This window comes from Mobula birostris, chromosome 16, assembly GCF_030028105.1.
Source record: "Mobula birostris isolate sMobBir1 chromosome 16, sMobBir1.hap1, whole genome shotgun sequence".
Taxonomy (NCBI): domain Eukaryota; kingdom Metazoa; phylum Chordata; class Chondrichthyes; order Myliobatiformes; family Myliobatidae; genus Mobula; species Mobula birostris.
Window position 1 is genome coordinate 64848139 of NC_092385.1, and position 27163 is coordinate 64875301.

General features: G+C 39.2%; 1 protein-coding gene across 7 annotated transcripts in view; it reads left to right on the forward strand.

The window, feature by feature from the left end:
• The window catches only part of nckipsd (NCK interacting protein with SH3 domain), a 286417-nt gene that overhangs the window by 51392 nt on the left and 207862 nt on the right, over positions 1 to 27163 (forward strand). For 4 of the 7 annotated variants that reach the window (XM_072280764.1, XM_072280766.1, XM_072280765.1 and 1 more), the window contains 6 exons: positions 5232 to 5368; positions 6023 to 6244; positions 6931 to 7237; positions 7477 to 7725; positions 9630 to 9778; positions 9866 to 12627. The exons of the other annotated variants lie outside the window; for them this stretch is intronic. In XM_072280764.1, coding sequence (XP_072136865.1) covers positions 5232 to 5368; positions 6023 to 6244; positions 6931 to 7237; positions 7477 to 7725; positions 9630 to 9778; positions 9866 to 10079 — 1278 coding nt within the window. In that variant the 3' untranslated portion in view covers positions 10080 to 12627. Of the gene's footprint in view, positions 1 to 5231; positions 5369 to 6022; positions 6245 to 6930; positions 7238 to 7476; positions 7726 to 9629; positions 9779 to 9865; positions 12628 to 27163 lie in introns of those variants that run through there. 7 annotated transcript variants of the gene reach the window in all.

The window sequence follows — 27163 nt, forward strand, 5'->3', positions numbered from 1 at the left end:
CACTAGCAAAGACACACTCGCAGTTACCCAAAGACTTCGCGTTTCACCCGGTATACGACATCCCGCAGGCTCTGTGTCCCTAATAAGGGGGAAGGAAGTGTGTCTGCTTTTCCAGCGAGTAGGGAGATATAACAAACAACTCACTGGTTTACAATGTTAAAAGTCCGTTACGTCGCCTTTTTTTTTTTGAGCTCTGTGCCTGAAGATCTCAAAGATCTTGGGTTTCCAGGCACACAGCTGTAGATGTATTGACTCCCCCGACGACACACGGGTCTCCTGCCGTGACACTGACCCTCGATCTGCCAGTCACCAGAGCCCTGAGATCCTAGGCTTCCAAATCTGAGCCGGACTGTTAGGTTGAGCCCTTGGCATGCCGAACAACAGCCAGCTATGGAACCCTGAGAGCGGGTCCCAATTCCCGTAAAGAACTGAAGTCAGCGTGTAACTCCAGGTCACGGTCTTCAAAAGTACCCTGAAAGGAAAAAATAAAGATATTAAAGATGGAAATAGAGCTGTTCCCGAAGATGAAAGCAAAGGAGTCGCCCTTTAGCACCATTATTGCTCCGCTCCGCACCTCAATTTCCTACGAAACACAAAATACTGGAGGAAAGTAGTGGGTTTATAGAGAAAATGGGCAGTCAATGTTTCAGATTGAGACTTTTCATTCGAACTGCAAAGGACAACAGGAAAAAGCCAGGGTGTGGGAGTGGAGGAAGAACTGGCCATTGTCAATCCTGATGAAAACTTGATGCGTTGATTTCTATTTCTTTTTATGGATGTTTGTTGACCCACTGAGTTCTTCCAACATTTTGTATGTTGCTCTAGATTTTCAGCATCTGCTGTTTCTTGCCTCCAGTATTCCCACATGACCTCGTTAGTAAGCTTAGAATTAATACTGTCCATGACAGGTAGTTTCTGAGGAGAAACTATAAATGTTTTGTGTTAGTGACCTTTGATCAAAGTTGGCTGTACCTTTTCCAGTCTGAAGGTGGTTGAGGCAGATATGTATCACAAAGGAAATCATTTAATGAAAGAACCTGCATGTAAGCTGCATCAGTGTTGAAAAGATTAGGAGGTGACATGAATAAATGGTTAATTGGTGATTGTGATCTTACCTCTGTAAACATACTGGTCATCTAAGAGATCTAACAATTGCTTTGAAGGGATGCCAGTTGGTGAGAGGCATGGTTGGATTATCAAAACAATGAAGATTGTATCAGAGCTGTATGAAATAGGATGTCTTTTCCTTTCCTAAGACTTTTACAAACAAAAAATCAGAAGTGTTTTTTTTGGGTTTAATGGACCTTGGTCCCAGGCGTGAGCACTGACTACTGATGAATCCTGATTTAGGAGTGCTGATGAAGGGTCTCAGCCTGAAATGTTGATTGTTTATTCCCTTCCATAGATATTGCCTGACTTGCTGAGTTCCTCCTGCATTTATGTATGTTGCTCAAGATCTTGCATCTTCAGAATCTGTTTATTTTGAGCATTTTAATTCTGTCTGGTTAAGATTTACGTAGTTTATGAAAGAAAGATTAGTGTTTCAATTTGTAGAAATGAAGCTAGTTAAAATGTGATACATTCATACTTCGGAGACCTATTCTATGTGTTTTTATTTTTCATTTTCACTGATTCAGTTATAGTTTTACCATACAAACCTAGCTCTTTGTCTCGCCACATCCATGGCCGCTCTTCAGGATGATGAGGAATATTGTCAGCAATCCCGCAATCACAAATGATTATTGCTTGGTATTCATTTCAACATCAAGTCAACTTAAATCACTGTACATTGAACTGTGCAATGGTACCCTAAGAGTTGCATGAATTAAAAAAGTTGGTCTTGGGGTATTTATGGTTGGAATTTATAGTGCAAGTAGAGAGTTGGGAGGAGAGAATGTGCTTGACCTCTTTGATTACAGGAGCAAGTTACCAGCAAATTACCAAATTTTGTAAAATAGATGATGAAATAATGATGAAAACCATTTGTCCCAGCTTTATCCGGCTAAAATTACAACCTTAATTGATAAATTCATTTATTTTTGTTTGAAGAGATGGCAATCTTTGTGCTTTTGGGAGTCCTTCTGCTCTCTTTATTCTTCTACTAGGTTACCATTCAGTCTTCACCTTCCAAGTTGAAAAGCTTATTTGGACCTCTTATAATTAAGAACATATGAAGACTTCAATCCCTGTAGTTCTCAGTTAATGAAATAATGCTGGTTTGTGACCCAGATCCATAACTACATATTTTTTCCTATAAATAAATTAGCTGAAATTTTTGATCTCAGATTCAAAATTAACTATTGACCAACCACACATTACACGATTGTGGAATAGAAAGTGACAATGTTTCTTAACTTGCCTCCAAAAATCCCTGACAATTTTAACATGCCCTTTTGTCCTAGACTCATCAGCTTTTCTGTCAGTTCCCCTTAATTCAGATCTTCAGTCAACTTTCTAACTTAATTTGGTAATCTTTCTTTGTAGCTTCACGTGGAATCCAAGTATCATTTTGGTAAATCATTGCTGTACTCCTTCCAAGGTCAATCCATGCTTCCAAATGTGTGCCCAGAATTGCTCCAGATTTAGTGAACCTGAGCTTTATGTAGCAGTAGCACAAGTTCTATAAAAAGCCAGCTGTCCTATCCTTTATGACAATTTTATGTATCTGTGTTCATGGATTCCCTCATTGCTGCTTGTTTTACACCAATTTTAAATTTTTTTCCCACTTTAGGTCTGCAGTACATGAGACAACAAAGGTTGCATTTAGCACAGTCCATTTGCTTTGTCAATAGCTCCCTGTAATTTAATGTTCCATCTGCACTGCTTATCGTGTCACCTATCCATCAGTAGAGTTAGAAGTGTGATTTTTTTTCTCTCCCTCTGTCAGATCTAGATCCAATGCATTTTTTCAATCCTGTTGATAGGTGTGATTTCCCCTTGAGACACGTGTATCCTTATTGTTTGAGTACCTGCCTATAATACTTTTCCTGTCAACTGCCACTTAATTTCCTAAACAGAGAGTTTCCTAAGCTTCACCTCAGCTAATGGTATCCTTACCATGTACACCTCCTCCTCTAACAACAGGAATTCTGCAGATGCTGGAAATTCAAGCAACACACATAAAAGTTGCTGGTGAATGCAGCAGGCCAGGCAGCATCTGTAGGAAGAGGTGCAGTTGACGTTTCAGGCTGAAGTTAGTCCTGACGAAGGGTCTCGGCCTGAAACGTCGACTGCACCTCTTCCTACAGATGCTGCCTGGCCTGCTGCGTTCACCAGCAACTTTTATGTGTGTTACCTCCTCCTCTACCACATTCTAGTCCTGACCATTTTAGAACTGTAATCTGATAATAACTTCTGTGGCATAGCTTCCCAGCTGATATTGCAGCTTCAATTCATTCAGTTTATTCCTTGTACTCTGCATTTAGGTAAGAAATGTTTGTTTGCTAGAATGTTTCACTCATGCATGTTGGCTTTTCTCTCCTGTCTTAGTGCTTCAGTTTTTGCTTTGCTTACAGTAATGAAAGCTGCAGTTAATACTATTACTGTGCTATTGCTATGCTTGATTCCTTTTGTTTGCTTTGTAACACATTTTCTTGCAGCTCCTACTTTTGCTTGCTTAAAGTTCTTGTGGTCACTGGTCCCTAGCTTATTCATCGTGTTCCTTCTTATTCCCATGCTGGTGAACTGGAACTCCCAGTATTAAGTTTTTATAGCTGTTCTCTGCAATTCATTTCTTAAATATTATCTTTGTCTCTTGAAACCACTGGCTATTCTTGTTTAGTGCTAGTGGTGACTTTAATGGGTCAGATCACACTGATCATGTCTCATGTGACCCTGACTGACCACTCAGTTTTTGTAGTCATATGAATGCGATTCAAGAATGCGATCAGTGTTACCACCAGGACCTTAATGCAAGGCACAGTGTTATGCAAGTGATGGCTAGGCTGTAGTCAGTAGGTGTTAACACCCCACCATCACCTGCAGACCATTTTGATGGCTGCCCAATGAGGGACCTTTAGAAATGGTTGATGAAATGTTTTAACTTTTTATTTCCTTTAAACATTGAATTAAAGATTGGTGACCAAAAATAAATAGTGTAAAATAAACAGGAAAAATAGATCAACATCTTGCTTTTTGTGATGAAACCAATGGTCTCATTCATTATTTGAATGGGACTGAGCTAGATGCACCATTTAAGGTTAGCATCAAGTAGAATGGCTGGATACAGTACATTTAGCTCCTCAGCTCAGCAACACCACTGTTCTGGTTGTTGAGGCAAGATATGCAAGTTTGTAATGAGCTGCTGTGTGCACTACAGTAAGCTAGCTGTTGTGTGCAGAACAGTTGGCTAGCTATCAGTGTGTTCTGGCCCAACATATCCAACTGAATACAAATCATTGATGTTACTTAGAGCTAGTTGAAGTCTCAATGCTGATTCTGGAGTAGTGTCTAATTCTGGCCATCTTTAGGAAGTATGTCAAGACCTTGGAGATGATGCAGAGGAGATTTACGGAAATGCTACCAAAGATTCAGGACTTCAGTTATGAGGAGAGACTAGTGAAGCTGGGATTGTTGCCCTTGGAGCTAAGAAGGTTACTTAAACATGTTTTTGCGTATCCTTATGAACTTCCATTTTCATCCTGCAGTATCTTGGATTTTCTTTGTCCCACTTTGATTTATGTAGGGTCAAGTATAATTAGTCTGATCTTACTACTTCAGATATTTTTGAACTGCATGCTCAACATAGCTTTAATATTCTTTCAAGAGTGTTGTTGAGGACTTACAACAATCATTGGCATAATGTCAAATCCTTGGGTAATGGGTTTATGCTTTCTTATAGCTCCCAATCACATTGAAGTAGATAGCTTTACGGTGGCCATTCCCAAGGCACTATGTCATACTCTTAGGTTCTCAATATAATTTTGTGAGCAAGTGGTGCCATGGGCAGTCTCTGATATGTTAATGTATTTTGTGTATTTCATGCAGTTAACAAAATGGCATTATGGCTCTTGTGTCAATCTAAATTAATTCTGGTTGATTGAAGCCTAGCATTCTGTTTCTACCTCCTTGTAAAGTTTCTTAAAATCCTCCTCCTCCCCCCTTCTCTCTCCTACACCCCTCCCCCCCCCACCAACTGCTTACTACAGTGTTTTTAATTGTTGGTCTGTACTGTATACTCTGAACACTACAATGATTTTTAATTTGACAATCACTTGCTGGCACTTTTGTAGGTAGATATTCCATGGCTGCTTGGACAACACTTTGTGGTACATTCTGAGGCTTTGGCCATTAAGGATTCATACAATGAAATTACACTTTTTCAAGAAATAGATGGTTGTTTCAAAGCTATCTATTCATATATTTCCAGGTAAAAAACATAGCTCTTCTGAAAAATGCCAAGTTTTCATTTTCCTAGAACAGTTTGTTTTTAAGCATGCCAAACAAATATTTGTCTTGGTTTAGTTGCCTTGAGGTTAATGTTTCCCTTCTTATGACGTGCTCAAGGGTTCCTAATTATTTCATTGGTAATTCATATTGTGAAATTTATTTTGTTACTTTGGCTGTGTTGTCCATTGTGGGGAATTTATTACTTTGATTAACATGGCTACCCAATTCTGTTCCTGGCACGTATGAAATTTCTGTTTGTACAGTTCAAGTACTGTATGTGGAATTCCTATGTTTGTCATTGCACGAATGTGATGTTTACATAGAAACTGATGAATATGATGACCCTTAACTTCAAATGTGATTGAATTTCCTGTTTTTTTTATTAAAAATATATTTTTGTGTTTCAGAATGCATGTTAGGGTTAAGTTTCTTTTGCCTGATAGTTTGTCTACAGTGTTAGATTTCTACTTGCCAATCATTCCAATTTCTACACTGCAGTTTACACACTGAGAAGTCATAACCCATAGAAACAAATAAATGAAACTTATCCAGGCTGTCTTGGAATGCAAATTTATTTGTGAATAGCTGGTAAAATAGAGCTAATGAAAAACTAACCATTTCTTAAACTTTTCAGATCCACAGTTAAACATAGCGGTTTGGAAGAAGTCTTCCATGTCTTGGAGACGAGTACCATCAAACTGGCAAAGGCTTGTCACTTCAAATGGATAAATCGGGGCCGGGCAATCCAAGCAATTTGCAAATCCTACCAAACCCTCATAATATATTTTTCTGATATGAGTTACAGTGACCATGATATCACAGCAGAAAGTATCCTCCTTAAACTCCAACAACCTCGGTATTATCACCTCCATTCTAATACCTATTTTAATACTTGAATCTTAAATTATGTTTATTTTCTGGGACTGAAACTTTCTGCTTTGTGCCTAGGAATGTCAGTTTGTATTTCTCATTATGGAAGTTCATTCATTCATCTTTTGGGAGAAAAGAGTAGCACTTTTATACCATCTTTCATGAATAGAACAACTTTACCGCAATAGAAATATTTTTGTGTTGTAGTCACCTTTCCATTATAGAAAAGGTGCAGCCCGATTATGCACTGCTAGGTCCCACAAGTTACAAAATGATTAAACTGTTATGAGTGAAACCCACTGGCAAAGGCATTGGTGTTAACTGTGCTCTTCACAATATTGCAGTAGTGTTTTTTTTAATCAGTGCCTGAGCAGGAAAGTTCATTTGGCATTTCATCACTACTTGATACCTCTGACAGTTCAGCATGATAGCATCAGCCAAGAATTTGTGCTTAAGTTACTATTTGATTTTATTCCAGTGTTGGGACTCAAAAGCAACAGTGTCTTGTTGATATCATGGATTGTGCTGCAAGGGGATCGTTAAAATATACTTTTAAAATTGGCATATTAACCACAATTAACATTCACCTTGGGGAAAATGATGTTAACTCTGGCTGTAATAACTAGATCCATTTATTTGTACAATGTTTTTATTCTCTCTTTACATTTACAGCATTCTACTTGCCATTTTCTTCTTGAGAGATCTCCTCCACCATTTGGACAATCTATCACTATTTTTTCAGGAAAGATTTCTGAATCCAGTAAGAATACCTGAAAGGGTTCAATCTACAATTAATCTCCTTGAGTGCAAGTATCTTGGAAACAATATCTTATGGGAAAGCAGCTTTTTGTTGGGAATCCAGTTGCTGGAAAGTGGTGCTCTTTCTCGACTGCCTTTGGCAAGAAAACCACATGGGCCAATACTTCACAAAACAGCAGCTAAAGCTACTGATGAGATAGCTGACTCTGTTAAAACTTTGGTTAGTAGATACTAAACTATTAGATTATTTACGTACTTGTTGCCAACTTGGAATGTTGACAATACTTTGCAATAGGATATTGTCATACTTCATGATGCGGTAGTATATAGTGAAGTGCTTTCACTTGCCCTGTGTGCTTAATGCTCCTGGGTTAAGTATACTGCAGTGATAATGAAGAAATAATGTAATAAAGATAGTGGCTTAGCAGAAGAATTCTACTTGTGTTTTGTTTTTGTTAGGTGAGGAATATTGTTGACAGTCTGAAGGAGAGGTTTCCTGATAATGCAATCATCAGAGCCTTTCGGATCCTAGATCCAGATAGGATTCCGTCTGACCCTGAGAAACTGGCTCATTATGGAAATAGTGAAGCAGCAGCTCTGCAAAACCATTTCTCAGATCTTCTTTCCAGTGATGGAAAAGATTTAGTTGCTGAGTGGGATCAGATGAAATACCTCATTGCATCCAGAAAAGGAGAGAGTTTGGATGAAGTAAGCAATTATTTCAATGATGTATTCTTGTTAGTTGTATTTACTGTGTTTTAATATATATGTAAATTACTTTACTCTAACATTAAGATTTTGGAGTAGGAGATGACTATACAGTACCATGAATCATTCAATATGAACATAGCTGACTTGATTGTTGGACTCGAATCAACTCCTCTCCCTAGTTCCCATAGCTCCTTTGCTCTAAAAATGTCTATTGAATTCCTAGACTCAACCTGCCCAACCCTCTGAAGGTGAGACTTTTATAGTCTGTGAGAAGAAATTCCTTCTCATCTCAGTCTTAAATGGGTGATCCTTTATCCTTAAGCTTTCCCATTCATCTTGATCACTACATCAGGGAAATGCCCTCACTTACTTTGCCTTATCAAGTCTTCTCAGAGCTTTTCATGTCTTAAAATCATATTTCTTACTCCTAAATTCCAGATAATATTTGCTTATGGACCCTTTGTCCCATGCTTCAATCTTTCCAATGATACTAAATACAGTAAAACTGAATAATATAGAAATTACTCTGAAATCTTAATCAGTATAATGCTAATATTTTGAAATGCTTTATAAATGTACAGGTCATAGAATTTCAGAATGGAAGTGGGTCCTTTGACCCACTGATAAACCACGCTGTCATCAACCACCACCAGTTTCTACCAATCAGCCACATACAAGGGGCAATTTAAAGTGGCCAATTAGCCCACCAACATCTTCTGGCATGTGGGAGAAAACTGGGGCACTGGAAGAAATGCATGTAGCCACAGGGAGAGCATGTACCTTCCTCATGGCACTAGCAGTCAAGATTGAACCTAGGCAGATGGAGCTGTGAGGCTGCAGCTCCAGTAATTGTGCCTGTAAAGATCAATGGGTTGTTGAATGGCAGATATTTTTTGTGCAACGAGGGTTTCAAGCATTGACAATGTCCAAAATGGGGAATATCTAACCACCATCATTGGGTCCACCATTTTGGACTGTAATTATAACTTCAACTGGACTAGCCAGATAAATGGAGGTTACAAGAGCAGTGCAGAGGCTGAGCATCCTGAGTGAGTCATCTGCTGACACTCTTAACCTTTCACAGAATTTGAAATGGACACTTCGGCCCACCACTTTCTCATTCACGTTAATCCAGATTCTTCAATGTTTTGTCTGTGTCTATTTAAATGCCTCTGAAATAAAGTGACTATATCTTTCATCACCTCTTCTAGCTGAGAGTTATGAATACCAGCCACCATTTTTTTGTTAGAAAGAACTTTCTTCTCAAGGCTCTTAAAGCTGCTTCCTCTCAACTTAAGCCTATGCCTTCATCCATCCTCTGTAAGGCACAAGTCATGAGCATGATGAAATACACTCTGCTTGCATAGATGAGTGCAACTCCAACAGTTCTCAAAGCAGCCCTCAGCAAGTATTTGCCACCCTGAACACTCATTGTCTCCACACAGTATTGGCAGTGTACAAAATGCACTGTACTTACTCATCTTGGTTGATTTGACAGCACCTCTGCCCCAAGACTTCCTAAGAGCAACAGGTATATGGAGCAACACCAGTTGCAGGTTCCCATCCAAGTTGCATAGCATCCTGGTTTGGAAGTGTACATTGTATTTACAGACATTCGTCACTAGGCCTAAAACTTTATACTCCCTCTCCATCAGCAGTGTTATAATACATTCACCAGAAGCACTGATAAGGTTGAAAAAGATCATCATATCGGCTATTCCCCCAGCCAGCAACACTTAGATCTCAAAAATGAATATATAAAAATAAAACGTTAGTTATATCCCAAAGATAGTACTTTGAATTCAACATCTCTATGCTGAACTTTACAAGATGTGTGAACAGTATGTTTGAAACAAGAGCGAATATCATTCTTCTTTCCCTTCCCTTTTTCCAACTCACAGGTTTGCATTGATCTAGCACACTCGGATATGTGGAGAAAAGAATATCCAAACTTCTCAATCCTATCAGAGGTTTGTATGGTGATGTCAGCATCAACCACTGAACCCGATAGGGGATTTACATCTGTGAACTTGATAAAAAATAAATACAGGTATATTGTCATGATGAGAATTAGCCAACAGTTGTTTGTTATATGGTTTATTAGTGGCTGAATACTATGACTTAATTTCTTCTGCAGGAATTTGCTTACTTCAGACCAACTTGATCAGTTGCTCAGACTGTGCTTGGAGAAGCCTGAAGATGCCCAGGATTACCTGGATGCAGCCTATGCTGCATGGCTGCAAGCTGAACAATGGAGGCTTCTTCTCAAAGAATGGAGAAGAGGGGAAGAATCAAAAACTGAATCTGATTCAACTGAATCGGATCCAGATCCTTTGTCTGATTCAGAATAAAAGTTATTGCTGCTGACTAGTGTCTTGGGACATGCATGACAAAGGGAAAAATACAACTTCTTTGTTAACTTGTGATTCTCTGTTGGTGCTATGTTGTTTGTAATTGTATTACAAAGAAATGTACATTTGCCTTACATTACATTACATTTTTGCCTTACATTACATTACATTGCCTGGAATAAAAGGCATCTCCCAGTATTCTGTATACTGTTCCTTTATTGCCGATTGATAATCCAACACAACATGCTTCTATATCATAGCATGTGTATCATATAATAAACGATTTAACAATTTTTATAGATGAGTTTAAATACAGCCGAGTTATCACGACTCAATAGCATTTGGTACATTTTTAAGAAATAAAACTTTTGACACCCGCTAGTTTCTTAGATCTTTTAACAGTCATTGACTGTCTAAAATTGGATGTAGTAAGTTCAAGGTGAAATGCAACTGCTGAATGTGCGATTGTTGCAGTGATGCTTGGGTATAAGTGTAGAGAGGAAGAAGCTGTTTGAAGAATTGCATTCTTAAATCTCCTTAGGAGTTTGGGTTTTAATGATACTTTGAAATGCTCAGGTTTCAAAGTCTTAAACAACTTCTGGATCTCATTCTTCCTTAAAAAAAAATTGTTACAAAGTACTGGGAGTGATGTCAAAACAATGAAATTTAAAATACTTCATATTGGATTATTCCATTGAATAATATTTTAAAATGTGGCATTAACTTTGATTTTAAGAAATATGCGAGACTTGTATTTGGTATTTTTTTTGATAAGGCAGCTGTATACTACTTCAGGGAGTTCTAAAGCTCCACTTCCTGTATGCAATGCAGAAAAGTGGAGTTAGGGCTTTTATCTGAGCTGTCAATGCCATTGGCATCGGCAACATTTTTTTAAATGAGACACTTTTTACAAAAGATTTCACTTTTATGAATGTTCAGGTTGTGTGCATAGATCAGTATGAAAACAACATCCCCTCTGATACCTTGTTGTACACTATATATCTCAAATCAAATAAAAAGCGAACATCCCCAGCAAACATCAATCTAGAATAGTGCTGGAGCTGTGTTTTATCGTGGGCAGTTCACTGGGGTGCATTTACTACCCTACTCAGTGATACAATCTGCTTATCTGCACAGCAAACTATTCGTTGTTAACCATGTCAGTTTCTATGCTAGTTATACCTTTATGGAATCCATGCTACTTGGCTAACCTGAAACTTCAGCACTTAAGATTATGCAAATAGTTCACAATTCTTCATCACTCTTTTAATTTTTCTCCTGCAGATTTCCTCTGAATTTAGCACTCTGGTAATCTTATGTTCATGTGGAAGCAGTTTATATATGTGGTCTCTAATTGTTGCAAACCTGATGTGTTTGGTGCTGATTTAAAAATCCACCAAAATGCTGTGATTTATGAATTCAGATTATGGTGAAGAAGAAAATTGTAAGGGAATGAGCAGCTTAACTCTTGCACTACTTCACATGCAGGCAGCTGACTCATTCTGGACCAAATCCTTCATGGATCCATTGAAAGCAGATTTTTGAATGTAAAGCCAAAAGATTATTTGGTTCTTCCAGCCTGTATTGAAGCTTAGTAATGCATAAGGTTTACTTACTGGATGACAAAGAATACTCTTGCATGCTTGCACATAGTAAAACATTCTGTGTAGCAGTTCAGCAATTATGTTTTTATCAACCTCCCTTGACACTAACAATTACGTTTCAATAGGGAAACTGGTGGATGTCCACATTGGCATGGTTATATCCTCCCATGCTTCAATAAAATTTATTTTCCATGAACTTTGCTTTAGTAATCACATTATTTAATGTTGCATTTGTGAAATAGACTGATATTTATTACCAGAACTTCCCATTCCATTTTAACTGAGTTCTTCGAATGTTTTTGAGCTGCTGCTTTGGCTTGCTTAATATAATTGGTGTAGGGTGTTGGGTTTGGTAGTAAATGTGTCCATTGTCTTTCTGCTTAACTACGCAAATTTTATTTTATTACATATTCATTGTCACTTATAAAAATATATGGATGGTCTTAACACTAGTTTGCCAAAAATTTATTGTACAAGATTTCTATGAAGTGCATGATCCATTTGTAGCATTTTTACCACAGGCAATTAATTCACTCACTGTGCATTTTAATATTAATCCCAACAACATGCATTCCTACTTTAAATAACTTTTCTCAAGAAGGTGCTAACATGCTTTTCAATGAATTACTAACATGTTGTTGTGTTCAGGTGAAAATTGGAAATGGATTGACAGTATACGTTGTGCTGAACACTGAAAATGGATATAATTGAGGATATATTATGCTTGGAACAAGATGATGCATTTAAAAAAATTGTGCTTGGAAATGGTGTTCTGTTTATTTGGGAGATGGAAAATGATTTGATGCATTTAGAATTCTATGCTTGGATCAGAATTATACTTGGACCAGGTATGTAGCTGTGCTTAACTGGAATTGAATGTATTGTGTTTTGTACTGTATACAGGCTGCTATTGGTCTAAAGAAAATAAAGGTGTTAAGTTTGTTAAAAGTATTCCTTTTGAATGTGATGAATTCAAACTGCACGCACAAGTGTCTTGTTTCTTTAATGTACTATATTTTGGTACAAAGAAACGCAGATCTGCAGTGTTGGTACAGAGTGTATGGAGGGAAAGAACCTCCGGTTAGGCTGTTTATGGTGGAAATGGATGCTTCAATTTGCAGTTTATTTCATAGTTAATATTAAAGGCTTTTAAAAAAACTCTTGGAGGACATGATTTTCACCAGGTGAAAAATGTGTATTCATTCAACAGGCACAAAATAATTAACTAAATAATGATCAACTGCAGTCTTAATGTTGGTTCTCTCAAAAATTCTTACACATCAACACACTATTCTGGAGGATTTCAGTACGTCAGGCAACATCGATGGAAATTAATAAATCGTTGACGTATCAGGCCAGGGCCTTTCATCAGGACTGGACAGGAAGGGGGAAGAGGAAGGAAGACAAGATAAAAGGTGATAGGTTGAAGTTAGGTGGGTGGGAAAGGTAAAGGGCTAGTGAAGAAGGAATCTGATAGTAGAGGAGAGTGGATCATGGGACAAAGGGAAGGAGGAGCACCAAGGGGAGGTGATAGGCAGGTGTAGAGGAGGTAAAAGGCCAGAGTGGAGATTAGCAGAAGAGGGAAGGAGGAAAAGTGGAAAAAAAATACCAGAAGGAGAAATGGAGGTTCCTGCCATCAGGCTGGAGGCTACTCCACCCTCAGAATGGTTTCATTATATCAGAAGAGGATGCCATGAATGAGCGAGTCAGAACAGGAATGGGGATAGGAATTAAAGTAGCTGGCCATGGGGAAATTGCGCTTTTGTGAGATGGAGTGGAGGTGCTTGACAAAGTGGCCACTCTCAGATTGAGGGAGCATACCTCATATTCTGTCCAGGTAACCTCCTACCTGATGGCATGAACATCTCCCTTACAGTAATTTTTTTTTAACCTCTCTTCCTTCTCTCTTTTATTCCCCGTTCTAGTCTCTTGCCTCTTCTCCTGCCCTGTGCGCCCCCTCACCCTGGTGCCCCTCCTTTTTCCTTTTCTCCCATGGTCAACTCCTCTACTATTAGATTCCTCCTTCTCCAGACTATTATCTTTCTCACTCACCTGCCTTCACCTGTCATTTAGCTTGTCAACCTTCCCCACCTTTCTATTCTTGTCTTCTCCCTTCCTTTCCAGTCCAGATGAAGGGTCTTAACCTGAAATGTAAACTGTTTTTATTTGTTTTCATAGATGTTGCCTGAAACATTGGGATTAAAATTTGGTGGAAATATTTATAATTGCTTTGTGTGCATAGGTTTCATGTATCACTGAAGTGGTTCATTGATTTAGGTTTAAATGTTCGAAAAAGAACATTTTCCATCAAATCGATACTCATCAGAATAATGTATTACTAGCAATACTAACTAATTCATTGTTTGATTAAACATCTTGAGGTCATATGAATTAATTATTGAACGAGTTAGATTTTTGCTTAAGATCTTCCACTGTGGGCATTTTGATGTTTGGAACAGTTGGTCCATGGTGGTCACTCTCTCAAGCAAGGAACTAAGCTTGTAAGAAAACTGAATGACAAGGTTTACCAAGCATAATCTTGGGAATTATGGTCTCCAAACATGATATGCAGACGGAGCATTCTAGAGGGGTCTTTTGTGAGTATGATACCTTTTGGAGGGTAGTAGAATTGTAATATTTGTAGAGACATAGACCTGTGGGGAATGTGTGTTTTAGAAGCATTTTTTTTGATTATATGGAGCCCTGATTGCAGGAGGGGAAAAAATTGTCTTGCTCTTTAATCTTCTAGCTGACTCCCTAAATAGGTGTGATTCTATTACAGCTTGGGAAGTTCCGTAGTTCAGAATTCAATTCTGGTGCTGTTCTGTAAGGAGTCTCCACGTCCTCACTATGGAATGTGTGGGTTTCCTCCTACAGTCCAAAGATGTACTTGGTAGGTTATCTGGTCATTCTAAATTGTCCTGTGATAAGGTCTGGGTTAATCAGGGTTATGGGGTTGCTGAGGGGATGTGGCTTGAAGGGCTGGAAGTGCCTTCTTAGTGCTTTATCGCTAAATTAAAACAAAAATAAATTCATGTTGCAGGGTCTCATCCCTCTTCTAGCCATGTTGTAATCAGAATCAGGTTTATTATCACCGGCATGTGACGTGAAATTTGTTAACTTAGCAGCAGCAGTTCGATGTAATACATAATCTAGCAGAGACAGAAAAAAAAGTAATAAATAAAATATAATAAATAAACAAGCAAATTATACATATTGAATAGATTATTAAAATGTGCAACAACAGAAATACTGTATATTAATAAAGTGAGGCAGTGTCCAAAGCTTCGAAGTCCATTCAGGAATGGGATAGCAGAGGGGAAGTGTTAGTGCCCACATGCACCAGAGCTTTCGCTGAATACCCTACCTGTGACACCACTGATCTTGACAATGTCCTTCTAGAAGTCATCTTTAAGTCTACTGTAACACACGTCTTTTCCCCTCACTATTAAGTCACCTTCCTGTTAGTTGAGTATCCAACTGTGGTGCCACAAACTTAGACCTTGCTACTTTCCCTGTATTGCCATCCCCTAACAGCATCCAAAATGGCATTACCCGTTTGACAGAGACAACAGGGGACTTCCAGCACCACCTACTGCTCTTCTCAGTAGTCATCTACAGTGAGTCTAGAAAGTTTGTGAACCCTGTTGTCTTTATTTCTGCATAAATGTGATCAGATCTTCATGTAAGTCCTAAACTAGAGAACCTAAGTAAATAAAAAAAATTCGTGTTAATTTATTTATTGAGAAAAAAGGATCCAATATTACATGTATTTGGGGAATAAATGAGAACCTTTGCTTTCAGTAACTGGCGTAACATACTTGTACAGCAATAACTTCAACCAAATGTTAACGGTAATTGTTGATCAGTCCTGTATATTTGTCTCATCTGTCCACAGAACATTGTCCCGAAGTGTTGTAGAATATCCAAGTAGTCTTTTGCAAACATGAGACATGCAGCAATGTTTTGTTTAGAGAGCAGTGGTTTCCTCTGTGGTGTCCCTCCATGAAGACCATTCTTGTTCAGTGTTTTTCTGATAGTGAACTCATCATCAGAGACTTTAGCAAGTTCTAGACATATCTGCAGATCTTTTAACATTATCCCTAGGTTCTTTCTCACCTCCTTCAGCATTGCAAGTTGTGCTCTTGGTGAGATCTTTGCAGGATACCCACTATGAGGGAGAGGAGCAACAGTACTGAGTTTCCTCCATTTGTTGACAATTTCTCTTACTGTGAACTGATGAACACTCAGCCCCTTAAATGCTTTTATAGCCTTTTCCAGCTTAATGCACCTCTACAATTCTATTTCTAAGGTCCTCTGAAAGTTGTTTTGATCGAGGCATGGTACACACAAACAGATCTTTCTCAAGAAGAACAGGGTCTATTAGTATCCTGACTGTGTGTGTCTTTTTAGAGGGCACACTTCCAATCTCATCTCATTGATTGGAACACCTGACTGCAAATAGCTTTTTTGCAGAAGGCATTACCTCAGAGGTTCACATACTTTTTCCAGCAAATACATGTAATATTGGATTATTTTTCTTAATAAATGAACAAGTATTTATTTAATTGGGTTCTCTTAATCTAGTTTTAGAACTTGATCTGATCACATTTTAGGTCATATTCATGCAGAAATAGAGAAACAGGGTTCACAAACTTTATAGCACCACTGTATGTAACCAATGTAGTTGTGGTGTGACCAATTCATTAAATGTGCTTTCCACAATTTTCTTAGCATTTCTAATGTTACAGAGTGCACCCCTGTGGTCCACAAGGATATTGTCAAATTCTAATCTGTTCCCAATCCTCTACCTCCTCTTTCAGGCAATCTGTATGCTTTTTGGATCTAATATGATTAATTTACTTAAAAAAAAAAAAAAAAAAAATTGGCTTGCTTTCCTGACCCTATTTTGTACAAGATGTACTTCCACTGCATGATATTCCAAACATCACCAAATATAATTTGAGAAAAATATTCATTACAAGTGCAGTTTAATGGTATGATTTTAGTCGATTTTTATATTGGGTTTGGGTGCTAGAATTGAGAGGAATTCATGCTTACTGTGACCAGAAAGCATGCTGATCATCTTGCAAAAGTTTATAAAATTAAAAAGTTCATAAATTTTATTGGTAAATCTATTGGCTGTGTTGCTCTTTTTATCAGTTGTATTGAAGAATTCTCTGACAGCATATGAGGGATATTTTTTAAAATGAACCTTTATGATGTGGCATTTAATAATAAGCTGAATGCATAATTAAAATATCTGGAATATAAATAGCTAAATGTGCAATTGCTTCATGTTAAAATCCTTAATATGATGAAGTAAGGAAATTCCAAAATGCACAAAAATTAAGTTGTAGCTGCAAATTGGCATGCTATTCTCATTCAGATCTATAAACAAAGCTTTTGATTTTCTAGTTAATTTATAGATGGTCTACCTTACAAAATAGCTTCTGTTCATGTAATGAGGTGATTTTTGTTTTTTTTAAAGAAATGTACAAATGGCACTGCCAGTGAAAGTGTACTGAATCGGTGATAGCAACTTCATGATGTATGTTAAACAAGAGCAGGCATACTCCCCAGAGCCCTCATTTGCTGTATATTATTGAACAGAGGAATCAAATGTATCTCATTCTCTGAAAATGGCACCACAGACAGGATGGTGAAGAAGGCATTTGTGCTTGCATGCATTGTATTGACCACAACAGTTGGGTGTACTAGTTGGCTAGACAGCACTTGGAGTATTGGAGTATTGTTTACCATTCTGGTCATCGTGCTACAGAAAAGATGTGATCAAGCTGGAAGTATAGAGAAAAGATTCACAAGCACATTGTCTGGATTGGAAGGATTTTGTTATAAGCAACAATTGTATATTTTTGGTCTGGTTTCCTGGAGTAAAAGAGATTGATAGGTGACATGATAGAGGTGTACAAGAGGGTAAATAGTTGGTCTAAAATGGCATTGGTGTCTAAAACTAGAGGGCATTGGTTTAAAGTCAGGGGGTGGAGGCATAACTGAGGGGTACATTTTTCTACATAGTAGCAGGTATCTGGAATGAGCTGCTAGACTGGTAGTAGAGAAAGGAACATGAACAAATTTGAGGCATCTATACAGGTAGTTGAATAAGCAGGAAATAGAAGGATATTGGATTAATACAGGTTAGTGGGGTCTGTACAAATAGTTATGTTGGGTGGCATAGATGCAGTGCTTTTCTGCTGTTCAACTTTGTGTAGCCACCCTAAATATGGTGTCATTGATAACCTAGTTGTCTGCTAACATTACTAACACAGAACATCAACCATGATAAATATAAAGTGCTGTTATGTATCAATGTCACAAATTAATTAAATTATTTTGGTTTCATGTTCTAATCATTGATATTATGAAGGAAAGACATTTATAACTGATAAAAAGTTGATGTGTAGACTGAAACCAAATTGAAGTCAGGCTGTGGATGTCAACAATGTGGATGTCATATTTCTATGTGATGCATAACAATTGTCCATCTTGTACTAACTTGATATGGGAAACTGGTTGGTGTAAAATTTTAACATCAGGTGGGTTGGCAGATATTGGGAGTATATGCCAAGAATCTTGAATTGAACTTGGAGAAAAAAAATGTGCAGAACATGTGGCACGTATAACTTGGACGTGTTTGAAGAGCAGAATAACATTTACCTTTGGCAGAAAGGTAAGATGAATAATTGCAAGGAAGACAGAGTTTGTGGAAAACAAAATCAGGAGTGACTTGTTGCAGAAAGATTTCTGGTAACGAGCATTTCATTAGTCACTGAAATCTTGAATCAATGTCTGGCTGAGGGTGTAATACTTCTCTGCACAGACCTCTCCCAGAGCACTTCATTATGGGTTTAAATTTGCATTTTTTGCTTGGGTAGAATATGTGAAATGCTAATAGCGCTGAACCAAGGGCATAAAATGGAGTCGAGATATGCAGACATGAGTTCAGTGGGGCAGGAGCAGACAGAAGCAGTTGGCCTACCCAGATAGTCAGGTTTGTTGATCTGGAAGTAGAAATAGGCAGTCTGGGGTAGGGGACTATGAGGTTGGTGGTAGTGGAACGGCGATATTCAGAACTGGAGGTTGATGGTGCATGAGGGAATGGATTGATGGTCCTCAGTGTGGTCTTTTTCAAGGTGGTGTCTGAGAGTTGCCATCTAGCCTCAGCAAGGTAGAGGTCAGTCTGCCACACTACAGCAGCAACCCCCTTGCAGGTTTGATGGTGAGGTTAGGTTTGGTGTGGAGCAAGTGGAGAGCAGTGTGATCAGAGGTTCGAAAAAGGTGAGAGGAGAGCTGAATTTGAGCCGGTTGATGTGTGGTTGACAGAGATGAAAAGATCCCGAGCTTGCAGAGAACCAGAGTGGGTTATTTCAGTTATTCCAGCTTTCAATTCTCAGATGATTGCTTTACATTGTATTGTCGTACCAGGTGGTACCAAATCATGGGAAAGATTTCTGCTTGAATCATCATGTTGGGCATTGAACATCCGACCACCCTCCTCTCACATGACTTTCAGGACTGTATATACTTGATAGGCTGAAATAGGAGAATAGTATTTACTACAGTGTTACAAATTTATTGATTCTGGATTTAATTCTGTTTCATACACTGACAGTACACATCTAGTTGTGAACATAGAAAACCTACAGCACAATACAGGCCCTTTGGCCAACGAAGCTGTGACGAGCATGTCCTTACCTTAGAAGTTACGCAGGGTTACCCATAGCCCTCTATTTTTCTTAGCTCCATGTACCTGTCCAGGAGCCTCTTTTTAAAAAAAAAACCCTATCATATCCATATCCACATCCACCTCCACCACCGTCGCCGGCAGCCAGTTCCATGCACTCATCACTCTCTGCATTTTTCTTCAAGAAAAACAACAACAATGAGCCATTTCAGCCCTGGGGAAAAAGCCTCTGATTATCCACACAATCAATGCCTCTCATCATCTTATACACCTCTATCAGGTCACCTCTCATCCTCCGTCACTCCGAGGAAAAAAGGCTGAGTTCGCTCAACCTATTCTCATGAGGCATGCACCCCAATCCAGGCAACATCCTTGTAAATCTCCTCTGCACCCTTTCTATAGTTTCTACATCATTCCTATAGTGAGGTGACCAGAACTAAGCACAGTACTCCAAGTGGGGTCTGACCAGGGTCCTATATGTCTGCAACATTACCTCTCTGCTCGTAAACTCAGTCCCACGATTGATGAAGGCTAATACACCGTATGCTTTCTTAACCACAGGGTCAACCTGCGCAGCAGCTTTGTGTCCTATGGACTCGGACCCCAAGATCCCTCTGATCCTCCATGCTGCCAAGAGTCTTACCATTAATACTATATTCTGCCATCATATTTGACCTACCAAAATGAGCCACCTCACACTTATCGGGGTTGAACTTCATCTGCCACTTCTCAGCCCAGTTTTGCATCCTATCAATGTCCCGCTGTAACCTCTGACAGCCCTCCATACTACCCACAACACCTCCAACCTTTGTATCATCGGTAAATTTACTAACCCATCCCTCCACTTCCTCATCCTGGTCATCTATAAAAATCACGAAGAGTAGGGGCCCCAGAACAGATCCCTGAGGCACACCACTAGTGACTGACCTCCATGCAGAATACGACCCGTCTACAACCACTCTTTGCTTGGATCCACAAAGCAATGTCCCCCTGGATTCCATCCCTCCTTACTTCCTCAATAAGCCTTGAATGGGGTACCTTGTCAAATGCCTTGGTGAATTCCATATACACTACATCTACTGCTCTACCTTCATCAATGTTTTTAGTCACATCCTCAAAAAAATTCAATCAGACTCATAAGGCACAACCTGCCTTTCACAAAGCCATACTGACTACTAATCATATTATGCCTCTCCAAATGTTCATAAATCCTGCCTCTCAGGATCTTCTCCATCAACCTACCAACCACTGAAGTAAGACCCACTGGCCTATAATTTCCTGTGCTACCTCTACTCCCTTTCTTGAATAATGGAACAACATCCGCAACCCTCCAATCCTCCAGAACATCTCCCGTCCCCATTGATGATGCCAAGATCATTGCCAGAACTCAGCAATCTCCTCCCTTGCCTCCCACGGTAGCCTGGGATACATCTCCTCTGGTCCTGGTGACTTAACTAACTTGGTGTTTTCCAAAAGCTCCAGTACGTCCTCTTTCTTAATGTCTAGATGTTCAAGCTTTTCAGTCTGCTGTAAGTCATCCCTATAATCGCTAAGATCCTTTCCCGTAGTGAATATTGAAGCAAAGTACTCTTTAAGTACCTTTGCTATCTCCTCCAGTTCCATACACACTTTTCTACTGTCACACTTGATTGGTCCTATTCTCTCACATCTTAACCTCTTGCTCTTCACTCTTGTAGAATGCCTTGGGGTTTTCCTTAGTCCCGTCTGCCAAGGCCTTCTCATGGCCCCTTCTGGCTCTCTTAATTTCTTTCTTGCTCCTTCCTGCTAGCCTTATAATCTTCTAGATCTCTATCATTACGTAGCTTTTTGAACCTTTGATAAGCTTTTCTTTGTGACTAGATTTACAACAGCCTTTGTACACCACAGTTCCTGTACCCTGCCATCCTTTCCCTGTCTCATTGGAATGTGCCTGTGCAGAACTCCACACAAGTATCCCCTGAACATTTACCACGTTTCTTCTGTACATTTCCCTGAGGTCACCTGTTCCCAATTTATGCTTCCAAGTTCCTGCCTGAGCCTCATATTTCCCTTTACTCCAATTAAAAGCTTTCCTAACTTGTCTGTTCCTATCCCTCTCCAATGCTATGGTAAAGGAGATAGAATTGTGATCACTATCTCCAAAATGCTCTCCCACTGAGAGATCTGACACCTGACCAAGTTCATTTCCCAATACCAGATCAAGTACAGCCTCTCCCACACACCTAATAAACTCCACCCCATCTGAACCGCTTGCTCTATGGAGATGCCAATCAATATTTGGGAAATTAAAATCCTGTTATTATTATTACACTTTTCTGGAATCTGTCTCCCTATCTGCTCCTTCAGTCCCTGTTACTATTGGGTGGTCTACAAAAAACACACAGTAGAGTTATTGGCCCATTCCTGTTTCTAACTTCCACCCACAGGGACTCCATAGACAATCCCTCTATGTCTTCCTCCTTTTCTGCAGCCGTGACACTATCTCTGATCAACAGTGCCATGCCCCCACCTCTTTTGCCTCCCTCCCTGTCCTTTCTGAAACATCTAAAGCCTGGAACTCTTAAGTAACCATTCCTGCCCCTGCACCATCCAAGTCTCTGTAATGGCCACAACATCATAGCTCCAAGTACTGATCCATGCTCTAAGCTCATCTGCTTTGTTCATAATACTCCTTGCATTAAAATAGATACATCTCAAATCATCAGTTCCTTTTTGATCACCTCCCTCTTGCACTGTCTCCAAGCTTTCTCTATTTGTGAATGTCAACATTAAGCGGGCTGGAATGCAATGAGAAATTATGTCAGCTTACTTTGGCCCCTTTAGACACCTAATTATTGGTGGACACCACAACACAGAATATATTGAGGGTTCATAACAGTCTTGGATGATATTTGTTTGAATCCAACCTGCTCTGAAATATAAAGTGAGACATAATTACATAGACTTTTCCACTTAATATATAAAAATTGATCAGATTGAGGAATACAAGGTTTCTTAAGTGACAATATTTACTTGAATTGGGAAAGGCAAGAACTAATTAATAAATGGTAAGCATGGTTTTGTGCATGGGAATTTGCATCTCAAATTTAATTTTGAGGTGACCGGGAGGATTCATGAGGGTAAGTCTGAAGTTTTTGTCTATGTGGACTTTAGCAAGGCCTTGTGTAGTAGACTAGTCTGGAAAATTAGATCACATATGTAGGTAAGGAAATGGAATTGAAATGGAAATGGGCATTTTGGTCCAATTTACCATGCCATCTGTGTTGCCCAACAAGCTAGTACCAACTGCCTGTGTTTAGCCCATAGCCCTCTAATCCTCATGTATTCATGTACCTATCTAGATGGTTCTTGAATGTTGCTGATGTGCCTATCTCAAGCCACTATTTTGAAGATACAATTTAGCTCTGACAAATACAGTGATATGTTTTCAGCAGTTCACCAGATAAGGACACGGCAGTGCATGACAGACAAAGACCTAGGGATTCAGGTAGACAGTGGTGAAGAAAAACTGACATGCTTGCCTTCATTATCTGTGCCATTGAGTGCAAGAATTGTGACATGTTATAGTAGTACAAGATGCTGGTGATATGCACCTGACATATTGCTTGCAGTTCTGGTCATCACTGTAGAAGGATAAGCTGGAAGGGGTGCAGAAAGGATTCACAAGGATGTTGCTAGGGCTGGAGGGTTTGAGTTAAAGGGAGGGGCTGGTAGACTGGGACTGTATTACTTGGAGTGAAGCAGGCTCAGACTCCTAATATAGCCACTAGCGTGCCTTTGTAATTGCATTAATATGTTGGGCCCGGGATAGATCTTCAGAGATGTTAATATCCAGGAACTTGAAACTACTCATCCTTTCCACTGCTGATCCCTTGATGAGGACTGGTGTGCGTTTTCTCAACTTCCCTTTCCTGAAATCCACAATCAATTCTTTGGCCTTCCTGAAGACAACAGATGTGTCGTCAGAGCTTATAGATGCCTTTTGTACTTTGCCTAGCCACTCAGTCACGGGTGTAGAGAGAGTAGAGCAGCAGGCTAAGCACACATCCTTGAGGTGCATATTGGTTGAATGTCACTGAAGAAGAGCTCCTTTGACGTGAGGTGCAATGTACTTTCCATGCTGTATAACAGATAATATGAATAAGATGAAAGATAAATTCAATGGGATAGAGCTAGCAAAGCTAAATTTGGTAATCAGGTAGGGGTTTGAGTTAAATAACTGAGGTAAAATTCAAAGTGAGTAGCATACATATAGAAAAGACAGCCTTGTATGCTCAAATTTACAACTAAAGGTAAAGTAAGATTTATTGCTATTTGCATAAGTTGTAATAGCTTATTTGCAGCAGCTTCACATGCAGATAGCTACCATATAAGCACTCACAAGAAAAATACAAATTATACACAATTGGAATAAACATAAAAGTCCACTTTTATTCAAACTGATCAAAGTTGTTATAGTGTTGCTATGCTGTAGTGGTAAGGACTTTGCTGGTTGGTTCAAGAAAAAAAATGGTTGAAGGGAAGAAGCTGTTCTTTAACCTGGTTGTGTAGTACTTACTTCCTGCTCAATAGTAGCTGTGATAAAATGGCATGGTCTGTATGATGGAGATCTTTGCATGTTGCCTTCTTGAGGCATCATCACCTGGAAATACCATTATTGTGCTTATAATGTTTCGGGTAAAATCCTCTACCTCTCTGCAGCTTGTATCCTGCATATTTGAATTGTAATACCAGTTAAGATACTTTCAATACCATCTGCTTCTGTGTTCGGGGACCCATCCAATTCATTGTAACTCTGGATCTAAGAGTTGTTTAAGAAATCAGGCAGCTGGGTGTATGATACACTGTGCTGCTTAGTTGATTGTGATTTTTATGGAGGAGTGCAAACATACTATGGAGTGATTGAAAGCCCTTTCCTCTGATATAGTGGAGTAGAAGCCTGCCTGGTTAATTTTGAATAGAGAGGTTTTGTCAGGAGCATTACGAAACTTGAAAATGTTGAAAAGAAGTCACGATTTTATTTGAACAGTTTAGAATGGACAAGTGTGAGCCATTGACTAAGTTGTCGATGGTTTCTGATTGAAAAGACATGTAAAGTTAGCTTCGGAAAAGAATGACAGAAATGTAGATTGTGTGTTGCGGTGAAAAAGGAGCTGAGGAAGGAATTTGAACCAGCAAATAAGAGCTGTGCCTCAGAATCCAAAGAAACATGGCACAGAGTCAGTGCATTAGGGCAGTTCATGTCCGCAGTCTTGATGAAATTAAGAATGTGGGTAGAAGGACAATGTTATCAAGATATGTATGGCAAGGTAAGAGGCCTAGAGTTTGTCTCAAAACTTTGTAATTAGTCAAGGAAAAGGGGGGGATGGGCCTACTGTCTCTTACAGACTATTATTTTGCAGCACAGTTGAGAACTGTGATATGTTGGTGCAACCCATCATATGACGCTCAATGGAAAAACATTGAGGAGGGGATACTTCCCATCCCCATACAGGCGATTTTGGCTGATAACAACCTACAAAGGTACATAAATACTATTGATAACTCATGGGTGAAATGGATTCTTAAAATATGGAAAACTATTGTAAAAGAATATAAACTAGAGGGAGATGTAGCAATTCTTAAATGGTGTGCATATGACTCGGATTTTACGCCAAATAAACTGGATGTTAGATTTAAGGACTGGACAGTTAAAGGAATAATAGTTCTTTGCAATATAATGAAAGAAGGAACACTTCAGTTTTGAAATGCTCAAAGAGAAACACTTATTAGAAAAACAAGACGTTTATCGATATTTACAGTGCGACAGTATGTTAATAAGATGGATAAAAATGTAAATAAAGGCAAGTACATGTTTGATAGAGCTATTTAGAAAAGCATATAGTTCAGATATCGGTAGTAGAATCATTTCAAGCGTGTTTCAGGGTTTGACAAATCTTAAAACACATTCTACTTCATACATTAAAACAAAATGGGAGAAGGAAGGAGGGATAATTATATGAGGAAGAATGGCCAATAATATTGCGGTATCAATGGAAGTGTACCAGTTTACAGAAATGGAGGGAGTTCAGATGGAAAAAAACTTGATAAGATATTTTATTACACCTTCTCAGAAATCCCATTTTGATAGTACCCTCTTTCAGTACGCTGGATGAACTCAGCAGGTCGGGCAGTATCAATTAGAAATGATGAGTCGAAGTTTTGGGCCGAAACCCTTCATCAGGACTGAAGAGTGAAAGATGGGGAAGGATATGAAGAATGCTTGTAGCTTCAGTTGAAAGACCAGTAATTTGAAAGACAAAGGGGTGGATGAGAGGAAGCATTGACGTCATAGCCCTGAAAACAATGGGTAGTAGGAGGAGGCGGAACCATAAGGGAGCTAGGGGAGGGGGTGGAGTGAAATAGGGATAGAGGAAGGGAGGGGGAGGGAATTACCGGAAGTTGGAGAATTCTATGTTCATACCAAGGGGCTGGAGACTATCTAGATGGTATATGAGGTGTTGCTCCTCCAACCTGAGTTTAGCCTCATCATGGCAGTAGAGGAGGCCATGTATGGACATATCTGAATGGGAATGGGAAGCAGATTTGAAGTGGGTGGCTACCGGGAGATCCTGTCTGTTGTGGCGGACAGAGTGGAGGTGCTCGACGAAGCAGTCCCCTAATTTGCGTCGGGTTTCACCGATGTAGAGGAGGCCGCACCAGGAGCATCGGATGCAATAGATGACCCCAACAGACTCGCAAGTGAAGTGTTGTCTCACCTGGCAGGACTGCTGGGGGCCCTGAATGGTTGCAAGAGATGAGGTGTAGGGACACTTCAACTCTGCTTCCCATTCCCATTCAGATATGTCCATACATGGCCTCCTCTACTGCCATGATGAGGCTAAACTCAGGTTGGAGGAGCAACACCTCATATACCATCTAGATAGTCTCCAGCCCCTTGGTATGAACATAGAATTCTTCAACTTCCTGTAAGTCCCTCCCTCTCCCTTCCTCTATCCCTATTTCACTCTACCCCCTCCCCCAGCTCCCTCATGGTTCTGCTTCCTTCTTCTACTACCCATTGTTTTCAGGGCTATGACGTTAATGCTTCCTCTCCTCCACCCCTTTGTCTTTCAAATTACTGGTCTTTCAACTGAAGCTACAAGCATTCTTCAAATCCTTCCCCATCTTTCATTCTTCAGTCCTAACGAAGGGTTCCGGCCCAAAACGTCGACTCATCGTTTCTAACTGATACTGCCCAACCTGCTGAGTTCATCCAGCGTACTGAAAGTGTTGCTTTGATCACAGCATCTGCAGATTATTTTGTTTTTATAATAGTAACCTCCTTGTTTGCTGGAGAAATTGTGGAAATCAAAATGCAAACCATTATCATATTTTCTGGGAATGCCCCGTTATCAAAGACTATTGGAGTGGGATACACAGTGCCCTACAAGACATCTTTAAATGTGAAATACCCTTAGAAAGTAAGACCATATGTTTTGGGTATATATCTCAAGAATGGTTGAAAAGAGATAAATGTTTAATGAATATACTGCTGGTGGCTGGTAAAAAGACTCTTACCAGGAAATGGTTATCGCAGGTGAGCCCAACTTTAAATGCAGGGATACAATGGACATTTACAAAATGGAGAAGATAACAGCATCTGTTAATCATAAGTTGGAACAATTTGATTCTAACTATATAACACCTTATAGGCCTGATTTTATTCTCACAAATCAATGAATATGTTGTAAAAAAAATCACTCCCTACTTGTACATACTCCTTTTGCTTGTTC